This window comes from Dendrobates tinctorius, unplaced genomic scaffold, assembly GCF_039654945.1.
Source record: "Dendrobates tinctorius isolate UK_male_01 unplaced genomic scaffold, ASM3965494v1 ptg000016l, whole genome shotgun sequence".
In the NCBI taxonomy this organism is placed as follows: Eukaryota; Metazoa; Chordata; class Amphibia; order Anura; family Dendrobatidae; genus Dendrobates; species Dendrobates tinctorius.
The window spans coordinates 19,972,196-19,995,818 of NW_027361684.1; the positions used below are offsets into that span (position 1 = coordinate 19,972,196).

At 42.2% G+C, this 23,623-nt stretch overlaps 1 protein-coding gene across 7 annotated transcripts in view; it reads right to left on the reverse strand.

The window, feature by feature from the left end:
• LOC141080387 (uncharacterized) overlaps positions 1 to 23,623 on the reverse strand; it is a 382,167-nt gene that overhangs the window by 12,561 nt on the left and 345,983 nt on the right. For 6 of the 7 annotated variants that reach the window (XM_073565553.1, XM_073565554.1, XM_073565552.1 and 3 more), the window contains one exon: positions 9,512 to 9,706. In XM_073565553.1, coding sequence (XP_073421654.1) covers positions 9,512 to 9,706 — 195 coding nt within the window. Of the gene's footprint in view, positions 1 to 2,806; positions 3,000 to 9,511; positions 9,707 to 23,623 lie in introns of those variants that run through there. The other variant, XM_073565556.1, reaches the window with a different exon arrangement.

The following is a 23,623-nucleotide window of genomic DNA, read 5'->3' on the forward strand; positions in this document are numbered from 1 at the left end:
CCCAAATGGGGTCTATAAGGGTCCTAGACCGAGGATTTGTTACGACGAACCGTGCTGGGGGGGTTCTGTGAATTCGAGGGTATAGCCCTGGGAGACCATATTAAGGATCCATCGTTTTTGAGAGATGAGTTCCCATGCCCCCGCGAAGTGTCTGAGGTGACCCCCTACAGGTATGGCGTCATTGTCTCCTGCAGCTTTGTGTGGAGCGAGATGGGGGAGCCCTACTTTTCCCCCCTTTTGTGTACTCCCATCGAGGTGATTTCCCCTTCCCTCTATATTTCTTAGATCGGGGTCTCTGAAAGGGAAATTGTCTTTTTGTTTTTTCCTCCAGAAGACCTTTTTTGCTAACCGAGGCATTCTCCAGGATCTTATCTAAGGCCGGCCCAAAATACCCTCCCACCTGGGTATGGCACATAACTTATTTTTTGACTGATAGTCCCCTGACCAGGTCTTCATCCAAATGGCTCGATGAGCCGCATTGGACAAAGAATTATTCCTGGCCGCGAATCGTACGGATTCAGCTGAGGCGTCCGTCAGGAATCTGGTCGCGATTTTTAACAGGGGAAGGCCTTCTAAGATATTACCTCTAGGGGTTTTATCCTTCAATTGTTGTTCTAGGTGGTCGATCCATAGATGCATGGATCTGGCGACCGATGTGGCAGCTATGTTTGTCTTCATAACCGCTGAAGAGGCCTCCCAAGCCCTTTTCAGGAGCACATCGGCCTTCTTGTCCATGGGTTCCTTGAGGCTTGAGGAATCTTCAAAGGGAATTGAAGTCTTCTTTGTCACCCTGGCCACCGGGGTGTCGATTTTAGGCAACTCATCCCAAATGTTAATGTCCTCCTGGCTAAATGGTAGTCTAAGTTTAAAGTCTCGAGGTATGACTAGTCGTTTCTCGGCGTCCTCCCATTCCTCCAGAATCATCGAACGGATATGGTCGTTAACTGGGAAGACCTGACGGATCCTCGCTCTCAGGCCTCCGAACATCTCATCCTGGATGGATTTAGTCTTTGGGGCCTCCTCAATTTGCATGGTGCTTCTCTAGGTGCTGAGAAGCTCATTCGTGTTGTCCGAGGAGAAGAGGTATCTCTTCCCAATCTCCAGGGGTTCAGAGGTGATCTAGCCTTGCTCCTCCGAGTCCGTGTCAGGGATCTCCTCGTCCGACAACTGATCGGACTTCCATCTTGGCCTCTTAGCCTGGGGCTGGCTGGAAGACAGAGCGGGTAGCAGTCTGGAGACGGATGCCTGGACCTCCTCTCTGACCATTGTGCGTATTTCTGCAAAAAGAGAAGCCTGTTCGCCCCTGATGATATTCAGGGTGCACTCCTCACATAGGGGTTTTTTCCATGACCCCGGTAATTTATTGGCACAGATGGGGCATTTGGGTCTCTTGGAGGTCGATGCTGTGGCTGCCGGTGCCGTCTTCTCCTACAAGAACAGGAGTTTTATTAAGCTCCTGCCTTTTGGAATATACAGCCCCCCACTCCAGAGCCCTACTTACGGACGCTGGCTGCTCGGGCTGTGCTGCGTTTTCCATGGTGGGGAGGGACTACAGCGCATCTGTCTGGTCGCCCCACCCCACTTTTATCCTACCTTGTCCTGAGCCACCTGTCCACCGCGTCCGGCCGTGCTGATGTCGACTGTCATGGCGCCGCCGGAAGTTGTCATCGGGCGCCCGGAAGGGACGTGGCCACCGACACCTCCAGCATCTCTGGACAATGCGGCGGGAGTCGAGATCCCCACTGAGGGGAAGCGGCTCCGAGTCCCGGAGCAGCGCTCCACGGGACGCCTGGCGGAGAACTCCCCTTAGGGGGGTGCCGCCTCGGCCCCTCTGACGAGAGGATCTGGCGTTTGGACCCCGCTTCTGCTGGCCCTAGGTAAGTTCTTGCTTGCTAGATGCCGCGCTTCTTCTCTCGTGCCTGTCCTTACAGGGACAGGAAAAACACTGGAGTGTGGATGTGGGAGGGGACCTTTACCCTCTCGTGCATTTCTTGTCCATGTAAGGATGAAAGGACAACCCATCGTGCTGTCAGGATAGGACGTCCTGGAAATCAGTCTTAAGATAAAATGTCAAGACTGGGCCAAGAAATATCTTATGTTTCTTGTTCAAAGGTGGTCGTTTTTCAGGCTTCCTTACCTTGGCCATGTCCCTGAGTATGGCACACCTTGTGCTTTTTGATACTTCAGTAATGTTGCAGCTCTGAAATATGGCAAAACTGGTGGCAAATGGCATCTTGGCAGCTTCACGCTTGATTTTCCTCAATTCATGGGCAGTTATTTTGCGCCTTTTTTTATCAACACACTTCTTGCGACCCTGTTGGATATTTACCATGAAACGCTTGATTGCTCGGTGATCACGCTTCAAAACTTTGGCAATTTCAAGACTGCTGCATCCCTCTGCAAGACATCTCAAAATTTTTGACTTTTCAGAGTCCGTCAAATCTCTCTTGTGACCCATCTTGCCAAAGGAAAGGAAGTTGCCTAATAATTAAGCACACCTTATATAGGGTGTTGATGTCATTAGACCATACCCCTCCTCATTACAGAGATGCAAATCACCTGATTTACATAACTGGCAGTTGGATTTCAAGCCTATATAGCTTGGAGTAGGACAACATGTATAAAAAGGATGATGTGATCAAAATACTCATTTGCCTAATAATTCTGCACACAGTGTACATTGGTATTGGAGCGATGTCTTCCCTTTTCTGCTGCATGTAAATAGTGTCAGCAATCTGCTGATGGATGCAGGGCTATAGTGAACAAATGTAGGATTTACATTACGGACACATGAATAAAGGTATTTAATATTACTTATTTATTGATGTTAACACATGTCATATTTTTCAGGCTGTGCATCTTATTACTTATTTATTGCATCTTGATGTTTCCACATGCCATATTTTTCAGGCTATGCATCTGTCTCTTTGTCTTGGTCTTCTTTTCTCTGAATATCGCTTGATTCAGAACTTTTTCCCGTAGTTCTTTAAATCCCAGAACTTTGCAAATGAAAAATGTACAGAAAACAATCATTAATGTAAATAATATACAATGATTTCCATAGCCAACGTCTTGCTCGTTTAGACATCATAATTCTGAGCAGTAACCAAACAGGTAGGTGACAAACCCAGTGAGATTGAGATAGACTGAGAAGGGTGATAGCTCCTTTGGAGCCAACCACTGAGCTCCTGTAGACAGAGTGAAGGAACTACACAATTAAGGCTTCAAGTAGGATTTACCGTCAGTATTTCATATCCATTGGATACATTGCGGTAAGTACAGTATTACGTTAATGTTTTGAGTGAAGAACCTTCATCAGACGTAAAGGCTATGTTCAATGCATAAAGGTCAAAGGGGTCCAGGCTGTGGGGTGGGATTCCTTGAAACAGGGACAGCCAGGATCCAGCTGTATTAAGGCCTATATGCTGTATATGCATTGAACTTAGCTTATACGTCTGTTGAAGGGTCTTCACCTGAAATGCTAACGTAATACTCTACTTACCGCAGTTTAACTAATGGATATGAAATACCGTCAATAAATCCTATATGAATGTAACCCCTGTGGGGGGAGACTGAAGTAAAGAAACTGAGTCTGATAGGAGGAGAGAGTATCAGAGAAAATGAGGACTGTCATACATTACTGGAAAGAGACAGCAGTGAACCAGAAAGAGAGCATCGAGTGCAGACTGATAGTTCTGCAGCTCCATGTGAGAGGATAGTGACTCTTGGAGCTACACTACAACTGCAAAGCAGCCACGTTTTGTAGGGTTGCCCACCTCCTCCTGGCTTCCCATCATGGAGAAGAACTCTGCCTCGCATCCCTAAGCAATTAAATCCTGAAGTATCAGGCTGGAACCCTGTGTGACTGTAGACCTGCCACATCGAGGAATGCGTAGCTTACTGGGACTTGTGGTTCCACTGGAGACAAGTACATTTATGGGAAAAAGTGTTCACCCCCTTCTTGATTTTCTATTCTTTTCCATGTTTGTCACACTTAAATGTTTCAGGTCACCAAACAAATTTAAATATTAGACAAAGATAACACAAGTAATCACAAACTGCAGTTTTTAAATGAAGGTCCTTATTATTAAGGGAGAAAGAAATCCAAACCTACTGGACCCTGTGTGAAAAAGTGATTTCCCCCTAAACCTAATTATTGTTTAGGCCACCTTTAGCAGCAGCAACTGCAATCAAGCGTTTGCGAGAATTTTAGCCCACTCATCTTTGCAGAGTTATTGTAATTAAGCCACATTGGAGGGTTTTTGAGCATGAACTGCCTTTTTAAGGTTATGCCACAGCATCCCAATCAGATTAAGGTCAGGACTTTGACTAGGCCACTCCAAAATCTTAATTTAGTTTTTCTTAAGCCATTCAGTGGTAGACTTGCTGGTGTGTTTTGAATCATTGTCCTGCTGCATAACCCAAGTGCGCTTCAGTTTGAGGTTACGAACAAATGACCGGAAATTCATCTTCAGAATTTTTTGGTAGATGGCAGAATTCATGGTTCCATTTCGCACAGCAAGTCTTCCAGGTCCTGAAGCAGCAAAACAAGGACCATCACACTACCACCACCATATTTTACTGTTGGTATGATGTTCCTTTTCTGAAATGCTGTATTACTTCTGCACCAGATATAATGGGACATATACATTCCAAAAAGTTCAACTTTGTCTCATCAGTCCACAGATCAGTCCACAGATCCCAAAAGTCTTGGGGATCATCAAGCTGTTTTGTGGCAAAACTGAGATGACACTTTATGTTCTTATTGCTTAGCAGTGGTTTTCGTCTTTGAATTCTGTAATGCAGGCTATTTTTGCCCAGTCTCTTTGTTATGGTGAAGTCATGTAAACTGACCTTAACAGAGGGAAGTGAGGCCTGCAGTTCTTTGGATGTTGTTGTGGGGTATTTTTACACCTTTAGGATGAGTTATCACTTTGTTCTTGGGGTAATTTTGGTTGCCCGTCCACTCCTGGGAAGGTTTAACACTGTTCTAGTTTTTTGCCATTTGTGGATAATGGCTTTAGCTTCACAATTTGCTTTATGACCTTTTCCAGACAGATTGATCTCAATTACTTTGTTTCTCATTTGTTCCAGAATTTCTTTGGATTGCGGCATGATGTCTAGCTATTGAGGACCTTTTGATGTCACGCACAGTGTAGGAAAGACTAAGTGCAACACGAAGGTATGAGGAAAAGGGAGCCCAACTCTATTGAAGGGGGGAGTGGAGGCCCTTAGGCATCCCGAATCTAAGAACTTGTGTGTTCGAAGCGCACCCAGGTGCTCTGCAATTCAGTCCAAGGTAGTTCCCTTCAATGGGTATACCTATTTGTACATAGCTGCCATTTTGTACTAATGATTTTACTAAAGTTAAAATAAAAATCATTTTTTCCTTTGAACTGGATTTCCCCATTTTTTGGAACATTCTCCAGGTTTGCAGAGACTAATCCGTGCTCGGATTGCATCATGCCAGCAAAGAAACAGTGAGGTGAACTGAAATAACTCCTGTGAGATCTAAAGTCACCCTGTCTGCCCTAAACATCCCTCTATACAGTGGGGAAAACAAGTATTTGATCCCTTGCTGATTTTGTAAGTTTGCCCACTGACAAAGACATGAGCAGTCTATAATTTTAAGGAAAGGTAAATTTTAACATTGAGAGATAGAATATCAAAAATAAAATCCAGAAATTCACATTGCATAAATTATATAAACTCATTTGCATTTTGCAGTGAGAAATAAGTATTTGATCCCCTACCAACCATTAAGAGTTCTACTCCTAAAGGCCATGTAGACACTTCTAATCAAGCCATTATCTGCACTAAAGACAGCTGTCTGACATAGTCACCTTTATAATAGACTCCTGTCCACAGACTCAATTAATCAGTCAGACTCTAACTACTACAACATGGGCAAGACCAAAGAGCTTTATAAGGATGTTAGGGACAAGATCATAGACCTGCACAAAGCTGGAATGGACTACAAAACCTTAAGTAAGATACTGGGTGAGAATGAGACAACTGTTGGTGCAATAGTAAGTAAATGAAAGAAATCTGGGGCACCATGCAAAATCTCATCTTGTGGGGTATCCTTGATAAGGAAGATGAGAGATCAGCCTAAAACTACACAAGAGGGAACATGTTAATGATCTCAAGGCAGCTGGGACCACAGTTTCCAAGAAAACCATTGGTAACACGTTACGCCATAAAGGTTTAAAATCCTGCAGTGCCCGCAAGGTTCTCCTGCTCAAGAAGGCAACATGTGCAGGCCTATCTGAAGTTTGCCAATGAACAGCTGGATGATTCTGTGAGTGATTGGGAGAAGGTGCTGTGGTCACATGAGACAGAAATTGAGGTCTTTGGCATTAACTCAACTCGCTGTGTGGGAGGAAGAGAAATGCTGCCTATGACCCAAAGAACACCATCCCCACTGTCAAGCATGGAGCTGGAAACATTATGTTTTCGGGGTGTTTCTCTGCTAAGGGCACAGGACTACTTGGCAACATCAATGGGAGAATGGATGGATCCATGTACTGTAAAATCCTAAGTGACAATCTCCTTCCCTCCGCTAGGACATTAAAAATGGGTCGTGGCTCGGTCTTCCAGCAAGACAATAACCCAAAACATACAGGCAAGGCAACAAAGGAGTAGCTCAAAAAGAAGCACATTAAGGTCATGGAGTGGCCTAGCCAGTCTCCAGACCTTAATCCCATAGAAAACTTATGGATGGAGTTGAAGCTACGAGTTGGCAAGTGACAGCCTCACAATCTTAATGATTTAGAGACGATCTGCAAAGAGGAGTGGACCAAAATTACTCCTGACACATACGCAAACCTCATCATCAGCTACAAAAAACGTCTGACTGCTGTGCTTGCCAACAAGGTTTTTTTGCCACCAAGTATTAAGTCTTCTTTGCCAGAGGGATCAAATACTTATTTCTCATTGCAAAATGCAAATACATTTATATACTTTTTACAATATTATTTTTCTGGATTCTATCTCTCAAAGTTAAAATTAACCTACCCTTAAAATAGACTGTTCATGTCTTTGACAGTGGACAAACTTACAAAATCAGTAAACGACCAAATACTTATTTCCCCCACTGTAGGTTCTGCACCTATTGCTGAGCAGGAACCTAATCCCTGCCTGACCCTGACGATAAGCCCTACTTAGAGAATGATGAGGGGTTACACTAGTCGATCACCACTACCACTAAAGACAGCTTGGATAGATGAACAAGAGGAACACCGATCTTGAGCAGACTCAGAGATTTAACAAAGACATCCTCCCGCAACACTAAAGATGAAGATAGCCGACTGCTATAGCTCCAAGCCTCAACAGAGGGAAATTAAAGTGTGACACAGGTCATACAGCCAAAGATTGCTATGGGCCGCTCCTACATTGCAGGTTAATACAAGTGTATTGAGTCACATTGTGGGTACAGCAACCACAACAAGCAATCCGCAAAAAGTCAGACCCTAAAGAGATTGTCATCACAGTGTGACGTAGCAGAGGCACATAGCAATCTACGGCCATGCCACCGTGTCCCAGCCAAAGTTATTGTGTAGTCCCAGCTTTAGGCCACGTTCAGTATTTGGTCAGTATTTTACCTCAGTATTTGTAAGATAAAATCAGGAGTGGAACAATCAGAGGAAAAGTATAATAGAAACCCATCACCACTTCTGTACTTATCACCCGCTCCTGGTTTTGACTTACAAAAACTAATGGAAAATACTGACCAAATACTGAACGTTGCCTTAAAGTGATCATTTTCCTGTTTTCTTGTAATTGTTGAGTGTAAACAGCCCTTTAATTGTATTTAATTAGTCTGAGAGCCCAGGAAAGCTCAAGTCCTGCCGACATCAAGTGACGAAATTAAAACATTGTCCTAATAACTGGTTCAGCTTCAGATACACCGCAGTGATATTCCTCCGCGGGTTTATAACATGTCAGTATTCTGCCAAATGCTTACTACTACTTAGGAAGATGGAATAGTTGTTCAAGAAGGGCCGGTCATCTTAGAAGGGCTCAATCAGATGTCCATTTTTTTTGGTCCGAGTTTCATAAGTTCTCAGATGAGAAAGTAAAAGTTTTTCTAACTCCTCTTATCTAGCAGTCTGTGGAGGGCGCTAGACTTCTATTGCTGATTTTGATCTGAAACTTGGATCAATATCAAACATCTCTCCGCTAGTTTGCTCATAGACTGGGCTGGCAAAAAAAATCAAGCATGTGAACAGCCCCATAGACTAAACTAGATATGAGTTCTAACCATGAAGAACACAGAAAGATGCCTGAATGAGCCCGAACTAAGAGACAATTCTTTGCCATGATTTGGGTTTTCCAAGCTCCGGCACTAGTGATGAGTGAGCGTGCTTGGATAAGGTGATATCCAAGGATGCTCATGTGCTAACGGAGTCTCTTCAGCATGCTCCAATAATATGTTCGAGTCCCCACGGCTGCGTGTTTCGCCGCTGTTTGACAATCGCAACACATGCAAGGATTTCCTGTTTATAATCCCTGCATGTGTTGCAGCTGTCGAACAGCCGCGAAACACGAAGCAGTGGGGACTCGAGCATATTATTGGAGCACGCTGAAGAGACTCCGTTAGCACACGAGCATCCTCAGTTATCACCTTATCCGAGCATGTTCACTCATCACTATCCGGGACACAATAATGAAATCATACTAAACCAATCTATCTACCTCTACAAAACCATATATAATGTATGACATAAATACTTCACAGAATGTCATAATTAGGCATTGTAGAAGCTTTCTCTGCCTCATTTAGGATGTCCCAGATCCATGTGCATAGAAACACTACAGAGGCCAGATATTGGCACGTCATCAGTAGAGTTAAGCGAATTTTTGAAAATTCAGTTCCATTTATGATCGGCGACAAATATGGTTTTTGTAATATTCGCTGAACACAGCCGAACGTCATTGGAGTCAATGGGAGTAGAAATGACCGAATATGCTCGGAGTCGATCATCAAACATAAATTTGGCACAAATATGGCACCAATCTGGCACGAATATGGCAAATTCAGATTCGGCGACCGATTCCGGACATATTCGCTCAACTCTAGTCATCAGTTCAAAAAAGTAAGACAGATGAAAATCACCGGAACGGTGACGCGGAACCAACAGGGAATTAGCCATTGAATATAAATAATACTTTTAACAACATTTTCTGCTTTTAAATTCTAAACACCCTTGTAATTTGTTTTGTGGTGGTGCTGTGGGGGGAAGTGAATGCTCAGCTATTTGATGGGGTCCTCACAGCAGGACAATTTGGATTGAGTTTATTATAATCTGAATTTTAAATCCCTTGCTTGGACCATTCCTGATATGTGTATCCCCTCTTTGTGAGCGTCTTCAATATTTGTTTATTTTTCATTGTTTTCAATTATTCTGTTACAAAGTTTCAAAGACTTATAAAATGTATTCTTTATCATTCAGCCAATGATTATTAGTAAAATCCACGCACTGCTTATAATGCAATCTATAAAACTTACCAGTGTCATCAGTGACTTTGATCGTTTTTGGCATGGATGGTAAAGAAATCTTTTTGTGACCCAAAATACAAGACACCTTAGACGGGACCAAAGTGGAGCTAATAGTGGTAGATGAAAGACTCCCTGGAGCCACATCACGTAATGCACAATAACTGTGGAGCTGTATTAGTTTGTCCATTTCCGTTTCCAAAATTTCTAAGAAAAACATAAAGAAAAATTCAAGTCACACTTTTTTTTTAAATCAAAATTAGATGTCATAAATGCAACATCCATCATGTGCTGACAGCCAGAGTGTTAGGATTCTGAGTTCTGCCATACCTCTGCAGAGATCCAGATCCTCACATTTATCTCCAGAGGCTAAGTCCTTTACACCACCGTCTGAGCATGCTCACGGGACGAGCTCCTATTGGAGTTCGGGAGTCAGGTGCTCAGGTCCTGCTCTGAATTCTATTGGCTCCTCTGGGAGTTCTGGAGATTTCCAGTAGGTCCCGTACGCTATAAAAAGCGCGCATGGCTGTATGCGCTAGTACGTATAGTCATACTTGCTGCTGTATGTTTGCTGATGGATGCATGGACTGGTGAATGACTCATTTGAAACCCCCATTCCTTGGTTATTACGAATGTGCGGTGTGTTATATGCGGCTCAGTTGTCGCCGCGCAGCAGTAGCGATTTTTTTTCATGGACCGAATACATGTATGAAAAAAAAAAGTAGTATGTACTAATTTCATTCAGATTTACCCTTTGAAGTCTATGGGTGTGCAGAAATAAACAGATCCCATATGAAGCCACAGTAAAACATCCATTTTTTTATGGATACATTGCAATTCTTTAACATTGGAAACTGTACATGGTCCTATAAATGGTTAATAGCTGCTGCTGTAAAAACATATTGCACACGGATGGCACGTAAGAAAAAAATTGTCGGAGTTTTCTCACGTAAACCCGGTTTCAGGTTGAGGAGGCACATAGCGCTCGGTACACGAGTAGCAGGCATACGAGCTGCGTCTGACAAGTTGCTTCCTAAATGTTGCCCTGGCTTTCCGCTGCATCACTAGGAAAGATTTAGTACTGGCTTCCTTACTTTTAATGGCAGCATGGTTTCTGCAATTCTATGCAAACAAAAATTAAAGAGACTATGGCAGCAGGTTTTTGCTACCTTATCTGAAAGCAGCATAATATAGGCAAAGAGAAGCTGAATCCAACGATGTATCACTTAGACTACTGGGTGCAGCTGTTCTGAAACATTCAGAGCTTTTAGATTTAGAATGAAGCAGAGCTGAGAAAGCTAACCCCGCCCACACCAGGCTTTCTCTATAGACAATGAGCTGCTTATCACAGGGGGAGGGGGCGTTGCCAGACTAATGTAGTCCAGCAATATTAATCTTGTAGTGATAAATGTTTCACAGTTAGTAAACTACAGCACGCACTTTGACAAGTGACACATCCCTGAATTCTGTGTTTCAGCCTCTATCTCCAGCTGTCTTGAGATTAAATAGCAAAAACCTGCTGACAGATTCCCTTTAATTTCTAATGATGCAGGAGAAAGCCAATGCAACATTGAGGAAGTAGCTTTTCAGGGGCCCAAGAGGTAAAGGAGGCCCACTTCTACCTCTGTAAGGGGTCACAGAAACGGTTTATGCCCTAAACACATGCCGGTTCTGAATGTCTTACTTTGAAAAATAATGTTATGTACTTAATGCTGCTATATGTATATTATTGTTCAGGGAAATCATAGTAATTAAGTTAGCCCACTAGTGGGGGCATTTTAGCACACTTAGTTTAGGATAGGCAACTGTTAACTTAGGAGGGGCCAACTGTGGGTAAGCCAACAAGTTCGCAGCATTTTAGGCAGTAGGACCAGGGAGCCCAGACAGTCCAATAGGGCCTTAGAGCCCGGCCCACACAGTGGACCACATAACGTTCAAGCTAGGAGCCCAGTCGTTCAGGGCTTGGGACCCGAAGGCCCCAGCAGCAGAGGAATGCAGGGCAGCACCAATATGTGGCAGCTGACTACATGGGCTGATGCCCTTATGTCTGGGGTGAAATGGACAGGGAAACTCCTGAAGGTAGTTAAGCTGGACAGAAGGAACACTGCGGTAGCGGACAAGTCGGTATGACCTGGGAGCATTCTAGAAGAAGTGGGGAAAATCACAGGAATAGACAAAGATGCGTACTGCGATGTTCTCTGTGAGGTTGCTGTAACTGAGCTGGACGTACTGCGAATGGATTCAAGTAAAATTGTGTTTGTTACAAGTTTAAACTGGACTCTGTCTCTCTTTGAATGGTACTGACAGGAGTGAACCCACCACAGATCAGAGGAGACCCTGGTGGTTCAGAAGGCATTAAAGAAGGTACATTGCAAAGAGGACATTGTATGCATGTGACGGGAGACCAGGGCGTGATTGAGCAATCTATGTCAGCCACGACTATGGCCCTAGCACCCCTCACACCTCCAAGGCAGGTGTAATTGTATGTTGGACTGCGAAGGGCCCACATGTTGTTCTTGCACCTGGGCCTCTTCTGTCTGCGTCCGATTCTGCTATAATATGGGACAAATGATTCAGCAAATCCTTTATAACGTCTCACTTTCTTCAGTAGGGTCGTATATTACACAATACTTACTGAAATACTGTAATTTCTCCTGACATGTGGATTTCTCAAATCCGAGCTTCTTCTCCATTGATGATATGTCACAACCCAGATTGTTCACCAAATCCTCAGCGGCCGATGTTATTAGTAAAAGTTCTCTACTCATTTCGCTGTATTTAATTTTATATTTTTCTGTTGTTTCAGAAATGTTCTGCAATTTTTCCTGCAAGAATTTCACATAAGAAGAAGAGATATGAGTCGGTTTATCAATAGAAATGAGCTTCCTAACATGAGTCACAAATCCCTGGATTTTAGAATAGCAGGAAGAGTTTTTCACATGTTGTCATTGTCTGAACCACTCCCAAAAAAAAAAGCAGTATTGCGGTTTGTTAAGACTGTTGAGACTTTTTTTTTTTTTTTTTTGCCTTTGGTTGATATATTTTTACTTCTATGTATACAAGAAGGTAAAGACATCCAATATAAATCCAAAATGAAGAGGATTTAGATGCTAATTAATATATGTGCAACAAAAATAATATTTCTAAATGCAAATACCATTATCATCATGCAAAAAAAGGAACATTCAAAGGAAGCATCTGTCAGCACAAAGTGACTGTTCAAACCAAGCACAGATGCTTAGTGCATCATTGTGATTTCATTTTTATACTTGGATTTTTGGGTGATTTGGAATCCAGCCTTCAGATGCTCGATGAGTTTACGTCCAGTGATCATTGAAAAGTCACTTTGTTCTAAACAAATGACACAATTAAAATCAGTAATGATTTTAAACTAGAATCTGAAGAGTGATTTAATGGTTATGTATGTGTTGTATACAGTAATATGAGTGACCATGGGGCAAACTAGTCATACACAATATGGTGACCGATACCACATACCATATGCTTTGCATCGTTCAAGTAAAGGCAGTCCTTGCCATCTAGAAAAAGGAATCTGTCAGCAGGTTTTTGCTATGTGTCATTTATTGGGCTGTGTGCTTTTGTTTTCATTCAATGAAGGTATCATCATCAGGAGATTATTAATGCCTGGACTACAGTGCACGTGAGCCCTGGTCTGACCACGACCCCTCCTCTGATAAGTAGCTCATTGTCAATAGTCAATGTACACAGAAAGCTGTGGTGTGGGCAGGGGGCAGCTTTCTGAGCTCTGCAATATGCTTCATCTAAGAACACTGATAGTTTACTGCATGCAGCAGATGCAACACACAGTGATACAAAGATGACGTAGCAAAAATCTGCTGACAGATTCCATTTAACCTTGTAATCTAATCTGGAAATACATAATTCAAATAGGGCTTGGGAGAAACCTTAGAAGGAAAACTTCACCTATGAAATTATTCCGCTAATACAATTTGAAGATGGCACCTTTTTCTGGGCTAATGGAATATGTCAGCAGTTTTTTTTTCTATTTAATCTGAGAGCATCATGATGTGGGGGCTGAGACACTGATTCCAAGGATGTGTCACTTAGCAGTGGGCTGTAGTTTCGATACAATCAGTATTTTATCAGGAGGAGATTATCATTAGATGACTAGCTGTAATGTGCAGGCCAGTCAGGCTAATCTGTGTAATCCCGCCGTCACCACTGATTGGCAGCTTGCTGACAATGTACAGTGTACAAAGGGATCAGCCAATCATGGGTGTGGGCGGGGTGATACAGAGCTCACTATTCTGACCACTGTTACACCTACAGCAGAAAAAATAGGGATGCTGAATATCCAAATATCTACTAAGCCAGCATGGAGCTGTGTGTAGTGCGATAGCCACTTCCTTACATGTTTTACCATGTCACCTCTGTTTTAGTCCCTTCTTTTTATATGTTTTTAATTCCCCAATTATATAATTTATTAGAGGATATATTTAGACGGCATTAATGTCTGGCATTTTCTCTCCCCCCCTCTTTGATATACAATTTTGTGTATGATTCAGGCCCAGGATTTTGACTACATTTTTGCCCTGTATGATTACTACGTTGCACAATGCAAAATCTTGCAGCAGGATGTGGATGCTATAATAACCATCATCTGCATCAATCAACGGCCCCGGGGCTGGTATATCAGCAGTGGACATCAGCATGGACTAGCGTGACTGTATATAGGGCGCTGGATGCGGCACTACCAGGAAGGAATAGCTATCAGTATACAAAGGTGCTTTCTAACACAGATCTAATACCACTATAATGAAGCTTAAATCGGGCAATCATTTGTAGGTCTATGAGTGGTGGAAGGTAATGCGCTATTAAACCATCCAAAGAGCGATCTGTGACAGACAAGCCACAATATCTGTTCCTTCTGAAAAAACAAAGCATGATCCCGTCATATATTGAAATATCGGCATATCCATACCGTTCCGTACTGACCCTGAGCAGTCTAGCAGTCTAGTTGGAGGGAAGAGACCCCAATAATCCTCCATAATAACAATCTCTTACCTCTAATTCCTTCTGCCTGACGAGTTGCTCATCCAACAGGTTTTTGTAGCAAGACTCCAAATTTAAAATTTCATCCTAGATGAACAATAAAAACAAGAAGAATGAGTAGATATTCACACAATGGCAGGAAGAGTCATAGAATAGTAGAGTTGGAAGGGACCTCCTGGGTCATCGTGTCCAACCCCCTGCTCAATGCAAGACTCACTAAACCATCTCAGACAGATGTCTGTCCAGCCTCTGTTTGAAGACTTCCATTGAAGGAGAACACACCACATCTCGTGGCAGCCTGTTCCACTCATTGATCACCCTCATACACAAAAACAAAGTGAAAAACCCCCAATAGTGTTCCTGAAAGAGGTGACACTGGTCAGACAACTCTCACCTCAGAAGATTTGATGTCTTGTTTAATCTCTTCCACTTCATTATTCAGTTCGTTGACGTATGTAAAAAGTGAGTACATTTTCATGTCATTCAACATATATTGTTTTGCCATCTTGTCGAGGTCTACATCCTGTTGTCCAAATATATGTCTTAGCCTCTCACAGATGGAGTTGTAGTTGTCAATGATTCCCTGGTTGTGCTTTTTCACTTCTTCAAGTCTTTTTCCTACAAAAAGATGTACTGTTAATTACTGAGCCAAGGCCTAGCATTGTATTGGCCTATTGGTCATTTTCAGTATTTTTCTCAATATTTTTCAGGCCTGTCTGAGATCTCTACTTGTAGAGTGGAGTTATAGGATCTACCAGAGGGGCACAGCAGCTGATATTTTATGCACTCTTAGTTTGGCTGGCCCTATAAAAGTAACCGCAGCGTCAGTTGTCCCATAATTACAACTTATCACCTATTCCGTTGCTTTATGAAGCAGCGATGCACTGCTGTTCTCATGATCATGTGGGCAGATGATAATCAGTGATTTCGTGACAACATTTTATAGGTTCTTCTTTTGGAATATAAAAATGTAAATAACCAAAGAAGATTTCATTAAAAATACATTCCGAATTACCTCTAAAAAGCAAATCACACTGATTTTATCATACTCATTTTTAGAATTAAAATGTGCGCTGTTTTGTTATAATGACAGAAACTTGTCCTAGAATGTTTAAAAAAAAACTAGCCCTGGTTAAAAAGCGCTTTCTGATTGCAAGTGTTGATGAGATATCTCTGCAAGGAAGAACTGAGACATTTTTTTCTTGCACAAAGAACTGTCTCTCTACAAACGTCATAGGTGCGAACGGTCCCTTAAATACTCAAAGAGAAAGAAACGTGTAGGGCGCAACGAGGGAGAGTGCAGGGCTTTTTATCCAGGGCTTGACGTGGACTGCCTTTATCTGGGCGGGAGCTTTATGGGAATGGGATGTCAGATCACATTAGCCCAATATAGGAATCTATAGGGTGATTCACTCTTTTTTTGTCTGAACCTTATTGACCAAAACAAAGAACCAAAGTGTCCTGGCTCCCGTCCACACTTGGCGTAACATCTGTATGGGTGAGAACGTTCCTTTGTCTAGATCTCTATATACACAATGAGTTACAGTATATGATGATGAAGGGATGTTTCACTGTCTAAGAACGTTAACCACATTGAAAATAGTTGACCACTGTCTCTATTATTTGTTATTATATTCATGTTAGGACTGTTAGACCACTGTCTTATTTACCTTATATGATGGCTCATTACAGCTTATGAGTTTATGATCAATGAATTTCTTTGGTGTCCTACCTGGATCACTGTCCGGGAATCTCATGATACAATATGATCAAGGCCACATGGGTCATTGAATGGGTCACTATCCTCTTAGTAGATTGATTCCAGGTGTGATTTTGTTCAATTCACATCTCAGGATTGGACTTTCATGACCTGTTTTCTGACCCTATGTTTCTATCAGCGTTTGATTATAAGATTAGACACTTTTGTATTCACCTTGTTTGAGATAGTATTTTGTTTATAGGCAGCATTTTTGTATTTTAAACAATTTAGTAAAAGTTATGTTTTATTCTACCTCTCACTACCTCATGACCTCACGCTGTCTTCATATTTGACCGTGAGTTGCAGTGTTAGGCCGGGGTCAGACTAGCGTATGGCATCCGATGCGATATGCTAATGACCCTCGGCTCCTGCTCTGCTGCGAGCGGGATCCGAGTGTCATGCTACTGTGCTCCGAGGCTCTCGCACAGAGAGGATAGGAGCACAGCTGCGGAGGAGGCGGAGAAATGAATTTCTCCATCTCCTCCATTGCCGGGGTCAGTGTATATTGCACAACACTCAGATGATAACCGAGTGATGTGCGCTGTGTGACTCGCACCCACAGGCTTATATGGGTGCGAGTGCGCCGAGACTCGGCCGAGTGTTGGTGACGAACGCAGCATGCGGTGATTTCTCTCGCCCATTGAATACGGCCAAGAAAAAAAGCGCTGATGTGAGCGGCCCCACAGAGGAAGACTGGTTCGAGTACTATGCAATGTTTTATCGCACAGCACTTGTCCGTATTCATCTCTAGTGTGACCCCGGCTTTATGGTGGTATGCACTCCACCTTTTTTGCGGTGTTCTGTCAGGTTTTGATATAAATCAATCAAACATATGACGGACTATGCCTAACTTTACCTTGTCTCATTTTTTGCAGCTCCCTTTCGTTTGAAGAGCGATCAAACAATTTTGCTTCATTAAATTGCTGTTGCTTCTTCAGATGGTCGAGATATCTGTTAAGTTCTTCAATCTTTATATCATATTTTTTAGACTCTTTTTCTGCTGCGTCTTTAATGGTCAGGACGTCTGTCTGGATATCAGTTCTATAAGATTATGACATAACACTTATTAGTTTGATAATTTAGTCCCACAAGTGCTGCGATTATAGTGATGGTGAAGTTCAGAAATACAAAGTTGAAAGGGGATCAAGATTACTAGTGCTGTTCACCTGGGAAAATAGCCCGGACTTGGTGGATAGCTTTCCTGTTCTCAAAGGTTTTGCACAGTGGTGCACACTCCAGGTTGAAGGCTTTATGACCATGGAGTCTGCGCTAGTCTGCAAAACCCATGGGCATAGAAAAGCTTCCAATGGAGTCCAGGCTATTTTTCAAGGCTATCAGTGCAAGTAATGTTATTCCCCTTTCCACTATCCATTCAATTATTCATCGTATCAACATGGACAAATCCGAATTAGACCCAGAGCAGCGGTCTCCATACTGTGTAAGGCCCCCTTCACATGTCTACTTAAACAAACATAGCAAGAGACAATCCGTTTTTACTTTCTGGGTGGTTTTCTGTTGGCCATGTGTACTTGTGTGCCATCCATGTGCCATCCATGTGTACTTGTGTACCATCCGGGTCCTGTTCGTATGCCATCTGTGTGACATATACCGGAATAAAATGCATTCTGGAAATTATTGTGTTTTATGTGTTAAAAATGTGTAAAGATAATAGATAGATACTAAATAGATAAACAGATAGATAAATAGATTGATAGAAAAATATATATATATCCATCAGATATATAATTTCACAATCCCACAACAAATTATCAAATTGCATCCTTTAGTGCTTTGCATATGGAGTTCATTGTACAGTTTTGTATTAACCTAATAAACAAATAAAAACAACGTGGGGTCCCCCCATTTTTGATAGCCAGCAAATGTAAAGCAGACAGCAAAGAGCTTTTATTATCAGGCTGGAAAGGTCCATAGTTATTGGTCCCTCCTCAGTCTAAAAATATCAGCCACAACCGCCCCAAAAGTGGAGCATCACATGAGATGCCCTATTTCTGGCGGTTCACCTTGCCTCTTCCTGATGCCCTGGTGCATTGGAAATTGGGCTAATGGTGCTTGGGGTTGTTGTCAGGTGAGATTTGTCCAAAAACACACCTGACATGAAAACATGGTGCTGGTAATGGAGAGGTGTCTATCATACACCCCCATTACTGACCCAGGAAAAAAGGAAACACACACAAAAAAATTCTTTATGGAAATAAACACTCCGAGACATTTTCCCTGGTTCAACACTTTAAAAAAAATGTTCCCATGCAAGTCCGACGTAGTCCAAGCGAGTCCAATGAAGTCCAGTGAATCCTCCGTACAAACCTATGTATCCTCGTTCTGACGCTCCATAGGCTTTGCAAACATCCACTTCTAGGTACGCAGTGTTGTGCGAGACCCGGTGATACTGAAGAGTGGTGATGTCAGTAACATTCTCCTGTGAGGGTGAATGAGTGACAGTGTCTCTGTTTTATTTCTCTGTGTTTTGTGTATATGTTCTTTTCAGGTTTCTCTTCGCTGAACTACGTTGCACCGCGTGGGATTTTTTAAAAAATTTAATAAAATGGTGAACCAGGCAAAGTGTCGGAGTGTTTATTTAAATAAAGTATTTATTTTTTGTTTCTTTTTAATTCCTGGGTTAGTAATGGGGGTGTCTGATAGACAACTCTCCATTGCTAACACCAGGGCTTGATGTCAGCTGTGTTTTTGGACATTTCACAGCTGATATCAACCCCAAGCCCCATTACCCTGATTGCCACCAGAGAATCAGGAAGAGCCAAGACGAAGGCAAAACGCCAAAATTGGAGTATCTCGTGTGATGCGCCACTTCTGGGGTGGATGTGTGACAGTATTTTTAGGCAGGGAAGGAATCAAGAATCATGGACGTTCCTAGCCTGAAAATATCAGCTCAAAGCTGACTGCTTTACCCAAAGTGTTTTTTTTTTCCATTTATTTAATTATTTATTAGGTTAATACAAAGCTGTACAATAAACACTACATGCAAGGCACTAAAGGGTGCAATTTTATAATGTGTCATGGGGTTGTGAAATTATACATATGACGGATATCTATCTATTATCTTTGCACATCTTTAACACATAAAAAACAGTAATTTCAATTCTGCATTCTATTCCAGTACATGTCACATGGACCCATAGACTTTTATTGGTCTATGTCATCTGAGCTGCCAGTACAAAATGGACATGTCTGCATGTGCATAACACAGATGTGAGCAGCCACATAGGTTATAATGGGTACATGTGGATACGTGTCTCCGATAAGTATGAGAATGGATGCCACACGTACCGGAAACACATACATGTGAAGGGGGCCTTAGAGAAACTCCAGCTCAGGTTAACTCTTATAAAGACAGTGTTACGAACAACAATTCTTTTTAAGATCTTACACATGAGCTCGCGCTATGTGTCTTTTGTCTTTTCTATTTTCCATCATGGGTGCTGTGAGACACCAGGCCACCCGCCCTGCTGGTGCATTGTCGCTGTGATGGTGGTTAGCGCACAACTCTGCTCCTTTAAGGCGATAAAACTTAGTACTCACTAAGGGTCGTCGTGACGTGGCAGTGGGCGTCATACAGTCTGATCAGCATGTTAAGCTAAGAACCTAGCGGCATTAGATCAATGTATGATTTTTTGGAGGTGCTGTCCATGCTCTTGTTTTTAGCAGATAGAGGTCACTTACTTTTCATTATGCATGGACGTGATCCTCTCGTGCATTTTCTCGGTGAGGGCCTTCTGATGGGTAATCTTCTGGTGCATTTTATCAATCAGGCACTGATACTTTGCTTTCTTGAAGCGCAGATGGTTAATACTCTCCTTGAGTTTTTCATTTTCAGCTTTGATCACATTAAAACTTTGAGTAACCTGTGTTAAGATACATCACAATATTCTAATTGATTGTTCACACTTTATGAATAACCAAAAGTTTGGTCTCAAAAGTAAGGTTTTCCCCATATATCGTTGAGTTTGCTGGCCTTAAACTCTATCCGCATTTCTTAATTTGCTTCTGTTAGAGGAGCTTTCCAGATACATCACATACATTGTACACCTCTGACAACAGCATCAAACATATGGCATATAGTGCAATACATAAGCCTTTAGCTCCCATTGTAAAAAATTGTATACTGTGCAGTGTCCATTTTTCTGCCATGTTCCTAGATGTGGGATAGCGGAATCTGGTACTCTTTTCCGTATGGACTTGTAATGTGACTTCATTGAAATAGCATTAACATAGCTTTAACAATTAATACATAACACTGGGGGACATGGAAAGAAATAGCCACAGCACATACGACATACATCATAAATGCGATTTCTTTTCCGAGGAGAAACTGGATGGCCTGACACCAATGGACAGCACCAGAATAAATACTAAGTCACAGAGCTTCAACTCAGGGTGGACTAATGTCATGGTGCTGTCAGCTCTACTCATTTCTGTTCCCTGGGAACCGTCCCAGCAGGAACTAAACCATAACTCAATAATGAAGGGTCAACATATCTATGTAATGCTATCTCCATTAACCAAGGCCATCCTCGACCTCTTCATCTCCTGCTGCTATGACTTGATATTAAACAACCAAAGACCATCACATTACCACCAGAATTTATATGATAGCAGAAGAAAAGGGGCATAACATAAGGACTGATGGTTCACTGTTCCTCGATCCACAAGGTAAGATGAAGATCCACAGTTCCTCCTTTTCATTTTAAGGTACCTCAGATACCCCCACCCCCTTTCACATAACTTCCTATGCGTTCCTAAACAGAATCCCATCCCAAGCGACCTAAACTCAAACCCCACGCTCCCTAACTTTCTTTTGTGGATATACAAAAATAACTATTAATCCTTTCCTAGCTGAAATAGCTATTAACCTTTTTCTTGCCTCCTCCTTTAAATCCCTGTGATGTCCGGGCCTACACTTTAGCTATGTCCGTTGCAGCCCTATCTAGGGCGTAATATATTTAGACTACATTAAACACTATATTGTTGGGATTCACTCTCTCTGGTAGACATTAACCATTAGGAGTTAGGTAGCATTCACACAGACAATGAAGCTTTTGTCTCTCTCAGCTACAGTTCACATTTTGGCTTATCACTCACCAGCAGCACGCTTGACTCTGCTTCACCCAGCAGACTGAGCCTCCCTCAGGAGACTGACACTCCATGAAGCTACTTCCTTTTTTTTTAGCAAAACCCCACAGGTGTATCTACACAGACACTGCAGAGCTGGGATTTAAACCTGTCCTTCCCAGCTATGCTATATATAGACAAGGGTTGTAGAGGTTATGGGATTGCCAGACAGCCCTTGGTGTAGGCAGAGCAGACCATATGCTGGGAGTACAGTGTGAGAAGAGAAGGGATACATACGTGCTGCAGTTCATTTTCCAGCTGAACAGTACGTCCTTGTGAGGTTTTAGTGTTGGACATTGCCTTTTTCTGTTGTACAATTTCTTCTTCTTTTTCTTTTATCTGTAATAAATTATCGTAAATTAGAGTTAACATGTTGCATTTGGCCTGTGAATAGGTGATTACTGGTTGTTAAATAAAGGTGACACGTGCCAGAGACATTTGCCAAAGCAAAGTGTGTTCATTGGGGAAAGAGGGCACATTCTCTTTTATATTAATGTGCCCTCTCCTTCCACTGTTCATGTAAAGCTTCTTGTAGCCTCCCGTCCATCCATTATAGCCTTACTGCTGCAATGTTTCAGTGTCCAGTATCTGCCCCTAAAAACTCCCTTCCTGCAGAATATGGGCACATTGATGCATGCCGAACGCAGCCGTTAAACGACCGCTGATCGGCTGATGCAGGCCAATTGGTCACTTAGTAGCCTGTTTAGACCACACTTCTACATGAACAGAACAATAGTTTGATCGTTCTGTGTACATACAGTATAACATCATTATAAAAGTAGCACATGTCCTGTTTGCACAGCATGGTATGATGCCCAAAACAGTAATTTTACAGTTTACCTAAAATTCATTGTAAATAGCAAACGAGTGTTTTGATCATTCGTTGGGTGATCAGGAGCCTGTTTAGATCGGCCGATAATCAGGTACACTAGTTATACGATCGTTGGCATGCCTCAAAACAGTGTTTTGCTTGCTTGTAATGTGTTCTGTATCTATGTGTGTTACGTTTGCTGTGACATGTATAAGTTTGGGCACCCCTGATCAAAATTACTGTTATTGTGAACAATTAAGCAAGTTGGAGATGAAATGATCTCTAAAAGGGCTAAAGTTAAAGATGACACATTGTATTTCAGGCAAATATATATATATATATTTTCACATTTTACATTTTAAAATTACAAAGTGGAAAACGGGCTGATGCAAAAGGTTTGGTTCCCTGCATGGCTAGTACCTAGTAGCACCCCCTTTTGCAAGTATCACAGTTGGTAAACGTATTTTGTAGCCAACCAAGAGTCTTTCAATTCTTGTTTGAGGGATTTTCATCCATTCTTCCTTGGAAAATTCTTCCAGTTCTGTGAGATTCCTGGGTTGTCCTGTATGCACTGCTATTTTGAGGTCTAGCCACAGATTTTCATTGATGTTCAGATCCGGGGACTGTGAGGGCAATTGTAAAACTGTCAGCTTGCGCCTTTGAGGTAGTCTCTTGAGCCTTTTGATGTGTGTTTAGGATCATTATCCATTGGTAGAGGCCATCCTCTTTTCAACTTCAGTTTTTTTTTTACAGATGATGTTATGATCTAGAATTTGTTGAAATTTCATTTAATCCATTTTTCCCTCTATCCATGAAATGTTCCCTGTGCTATTGGCTACAATACAGCCCCAAAGCATGATTGATCCACCCCATGCTTAATGGCTGGTGAGATGTTATTTTCCTGAATTTCTGTGCCTTTTTTTCCACACATATCTTTGATCAGGCCAAAAAGTACTATTTTAACCGGTCCACAGGACTGGTTTCCAAAATGCATCAGGCTTGCTTAGATGTTCTTTTGCATACTTATGGTGAGGATGCAGGAGAGGTTTTCTTCTGATGACTCTTCCATGAAGTTCATATTTGTGCCGGTGTCTCAGAAAGGTAGAACAAAGTACCACAACTCCAGATTCTGATATATATTTCAAAGGTCTTTTGCAGTCAAACGGGGATCTGATTTGCCTGATTTGATTTAGCTTGGTCTTTCAGACCTTATCCTAACCTCCACTACTCCTCTTAACTGCCATTTCTTAAAGGGTATCTGTCACCAGTTTTGTGATATATTAGCTAAAAATATCGCCCTATTCAGTGTCTGCTATGCATTCCCTACATCCTTACAGAACCCCCTGACTCCCCTTGTATACTCATGAACACG